The sequence below is a fragment of the Polypterus senegalus genome, chromosome 3, assembly GCF_016835505.1.
Source record: "Polypterus senegalus isolate Bchr_013 chromosome 3, ASM1683550v1, whole genome shotgun sequence".
Taxonomy (NCBI): domain Eukaryota; kingdom Metazoa; phylum Chordata; class Cladistia; order Polypteriformes; family Polypteridae; genus Polypterus; species Polypterus senegalus.
Genome location: NC_053156.1, coordinates 80,089,750 through 80,094,113, shown reverse-complemented (window position 1 = coordinate 80,094,113; position 4,364 = coordinate 80,089,750). Strand labels below are relative to the sequence as shown.

General features: G+C 44.0%; 1 protein-coding gene across 1 annotated transcript; it reads left to right on the top strand.

Annotated features, from left to right (window-relative positions):
- The first annotated feature begins 1,534 nt into the window (after window positions 1-1,534).
- LOC120525319 lies at window positions 1,535-3,006 on the top strand. The gene is made up of 5 exons (XM_039747507.1): window positions 1,535-1,697; window positions 1,771-1,806; window positions 1,892-1,936; window positions 2,410-2,472; window positions 2,558-3,006. The coding sequence occupies exons 1-5, from the start codon at window positions 1,679-1,681 to the stop codon at window positions 3,004-3,006; spliced, it is 612 nt and encodes a 203-aa protein (XP_039603441.1). The 5' UTR covers window positions 1,535-1,678.
- Window positions 3,007-4,364: the final 1,358 nt, after the last annotated feature.

Sequence of the window (4,364 nt, the reverse complement as noted above, 5' to 3'; positions counted from 1 at the left end):
ATATGCAGTATCCCAGGGCTGCCACATTCCTAAGTACATGATGTGTAAAAAGGTAAAATTTTCAAAACAGATGTATGTTGTGTTGAAGAGTGGCATTATGCCAAATATGGTTGCGTTGAAACTCCACACACCTGGTTACAGTGTACGGTACAGTCACTGTCTGTGTGGAGCTGGCAAATACACGTACGTTTTGGAATTAATTGGTCCATAATTAGTAAGTGTGTCCAACAATTGATGCAATACAGTAGTTATATGCATGGGGTTTATGTCAAAATGATTTATGACCCTTAAGCCCCGCCCCCTATGATGCAAGACTGGAAGTCCTGCCCGTATGACGCAATACCGGAAGTACCACCCCTGCTGACGTCACGCCGGTCCCCCCACGTGACCTAGACCCGCCATCTGGCACCTGATTGGTTCAGGAAACCGTCAAGGGCCTTTTGATGGATGTCTGAGCCTCCTTGAACCCGCCCCCGGCACCTGATTGGTTCAGGAAAATGTCAAGGGCAGTTTGATGGATGTCTGACCCCTGTTTGAACTCATACCACAGCCACCTGCTTAATTAAACAAACTATCAAGAGCAGCCCCTCTCCTTGAACGGGCATGCCCGGGGCATGTCCTGACAAATCCAGGCCAGTTACAGACCTGTTTTGGCCCACTCCTCTCGAAGACACATGCACAAGCGTTTCAAGGGGCAGAGCTGCCTGCCTCTACGGTTTGGGTAAGAACTCCACTATCTATCTATTATTTAAAATAATGTACGACTTTAAAGATCTAAACCTTAGTTCAGCACTTGTAAACCGTTTTTTTATTTTATCTAAGTCAAGCCCCCAGACATTCTCTGTGCTGACAAGCTGTTCCTTCACTCTCTCTACACAGTTGACGCGTGAGAGCTGAGAGCTGAGACAGCCTCGGCATGAGATTCTCTGAAGCTCCAAGCGTACACGCAGGCAAGTGCGTATAGTTCGAAAGACGAGTTGCCGGCTCTCTGTCTACACAGCCGAGTACCTGAGTCGGTAAAAAAAAAAAAGCTGACAGGCTCTCTAAAAATCTGACAGTCTCTGAGCCTCGGCGAGCAGGCTATAGTTGTAAAAAACCCCTCCTGCTGTGTTCTGTGCAAGCATCCTTATCAGCAGCTGGGCATAGCAACAGCAACAAAGAGTACAGTTTAGCCACAGGCCGGGAAACTGACAACCCCTGCGTGTAAACAGCTGAGTGTAAACTCCACCTCCTCCAACCCCCAGGCATCGGGGGTGCGCTTCACAGCCCAGAGATGGCAGAGTAGGGAGGAAAGGAGGGGAGCAATTCACAGCACCTAGGCAACAGTTTGCGTCCGATGTGAAAAATTGCCTTACCTTGTGGAATGCAGCTTGTAAAACAAAGGATGTTTTTAGGAGACATTCCAAAGACGCGGTGCAACGAGCATTGCTTGTGTCCGGTTAAAATGATTGGCAAACATTTGGTATCATAAAGCACTTCCAAAATACTGCTTTATAAAGAGAGATGCTTTAAAATTGGTCTAAAACCTTTTTTCATCCCCATTTAAATATATTCCGGTTCAAATGATTGGCAAACAGCTGCTATCATAAAGCACTTCCAAAATACAGCTCTTTTCTCAATAAAAATAGAGGCTTCCATAACCCAAACCCATATCTCTGTTCACCTTGAGAACGACAAGATGAATTTCGGCCATGACGGTGCGTTTTGACGAACTTCTTAATGGTTTCTACTTTTAACGACTAGAACTAAATGAAAATATCGTTTATACAGGAATCCCTGCAGAAAGCGGGCTGTCTCCGAATCAAGGTAAGTCCCTTTCATGATTCTTATAAGCGTTAAACGAGCATGTTTTTTAAAATGGAGGTTTGAATCCGTTTTTTTATATTTTTAGAGGGTTATATCCCCGTAGAGTCTCCGATTTATTATACAGATTCAGGTAAGACCTTTTTTTTTTAAAATGCTTTAGGTTTGCAAGGTGCATGTCTAGGAGATTCAGAGCACTCGTGCGTGTGTGCGCAAGTTTGGGCACGCGCATTGTGCGTGTGTGCGCGAGCTAAGGCATGCGCTTGTGTCCAAAGTTCGGGGCGACTTGTAAACGTCTGCAATGTATTGTTCATGTGTAAATGAATAGGATTAAGAACTAGGGTGTCTGTTTTGATAAAGTTTTTATCTTGGTGTAGGGATTGAGGTTTCAGGTAGTTACAAAATAACCTATTTAGTTTGAGATTCTGTTTAGCTAACGTAAAATAGAATTTTTTATATGGACAAGCATCTAGCGGAATAGAGTCTGCAGGGTGATAACGCATGAGCTGTGGTTGCATGTGTGGATGGATTGATTTAAAGAGAGAGCACGCGCGTTTTTTAATGAACTGAGGCAAACCTTTGAAGCTTAGGACTTTTTGTTTTTAGAAACTAGTCCTTTACACAGTGAAGAAGTTTCTCACAGGGCTTCCTCAGGGTTGACCAATCGCAGTAAGTGTCATTTCAGTTTATCGAAGGCATACAAATGTGAAATGAGGCCTTGTACTAAAAAAAAGTTCATACGTTTTATTTACAGACCCCAGTCCCCCGGGTATCTTAACGCAAGTGCTGGACGGTTCAGAAAATCTAAACCTGTATCGTAACTGGCAAAATCTACAAACCCCTCCTCTCTCTGAGATCAGTGTCCAGTATTCTCCGGCGCACTCTGAGAACTGTGTTCAGTATTCTTCGGCGACCCCTCGGAGCGGTGTGCAGTATTCTCTAGCGTCCTCTTTTTCTAACAGGTGGTCGCCTTTGTCGGCGCCACTTCACTCTGAACACGGATATCGGCCTATAAACCATTATTCCCTCCATCCTGAACACCAATGGAGACATCGACAAAGACTGGAGCGGCTGACAGCACGACTTCGCCAATTACTGGTGGAATTTGTAGAACTGGAGGCTCCTGTGTACAACTCCACACCCGAAATGTGTTTAGACTTGATGCATATGAATGCCTTTTACATCCATCTAACCCATAAATAATGGAGCCGCTTTATATTATTTTTTATGAAAATAATATTTTTTGCAAAATATTATATTCTGTGTTCATAATTGCATATTACATTCTGTGTTCATAATTGATATTATATTCTGTGTTCATAATTGCATATTACATTCTGTGTTCATAATTGTAGCCTTTGATTACATTTAGGTCATGCCTGAAAACAGTTCTAGTGGAAGCAGTGACGATAGTGGTAGTGATTGTGAACATCCTGAAGGGCGTAAAGGTAGGAAAAGACCAGTGAAAACCTGAGACTATTAAGAGATGTCTGATAACTTAGAATATTCCATTAAGCCCCCTAAAATTCCCACCCCTCCGCGATCTCCTCAAATTGTTCAGTCACCACATCTTGTGACTCATCCGATCGACAATTTTGATCTCATTAATAATGCGCTCCAGGTTCGAAATTCTGATGAAATAGCCGTAGTTAATGTTCTGCTGGAGCTTTTGAAGTATACCTCTTCTGAGGATGGAACGTCTTCAGGTCCGGCCCAACAACCTAAGATCCTAAATCCGAATGTAAAAAACCCACAACCTTCTACTTCAGGTACCTCTGGGGCAAGTAGTTCCCCGCTTCAACAGCACCCTATCAGCGAAGCATTAATACAACCTTCTACCTCGCATCAGCACGCGCCTGCTGATGATTTAACAGGGTCGGATACTTCCAAAGCAGACTCTCCACACCCCTCTACCTTGCATTAGCACGCGCCTGCTGACGCTTTAACAGGGTTGGATACTTCCGAAACAGACTCTCCACAGCCATCTACCTCGCATCAGTACACACCTGCTGACGCTTTAACAGGGTCGAATTCTTCAAATCCTCAGACAGGCTCCGGAGTAACTAAGCTGTCCGGGGTAATCTCAAGTCTTGGCTCTCCACAGCCCTCTACTTCGCATACAGACATTCCTTCCTTTCCACACCCGTCAGTAAACTCCCTGCAGCCCTCTACTTCGCATACGGACAATCCTTCCTCTCCAGACCTGCAACCGTCCACTTCTATAACGGAGCATTCAAAATTTAACAATATCGAGATTAGACACCGTTTCAATTTTTCTGAGGCCTATACACTCGATTCATTTGCCGAAGTTTTTAATCATATACACGAGACCCTTCAACAAATATTAGACAGTTTTACGAGCACTTTGGATCCTAGGGATCTAGTGCAGTTAGAATTACAGGCTGAATCACTCAACCCCAGTGTTTTTTCCCTAACCCCCGCGGGTATGCTTTCTGTGGAGGATTTTTTGAATCAAATTGAATTACTTCTCTATAGTCACGCTACTATTTTAGCCGATTCCAGTCTTACGCTAATCGTTCAGGTAGTGAGGGTTCCATCTT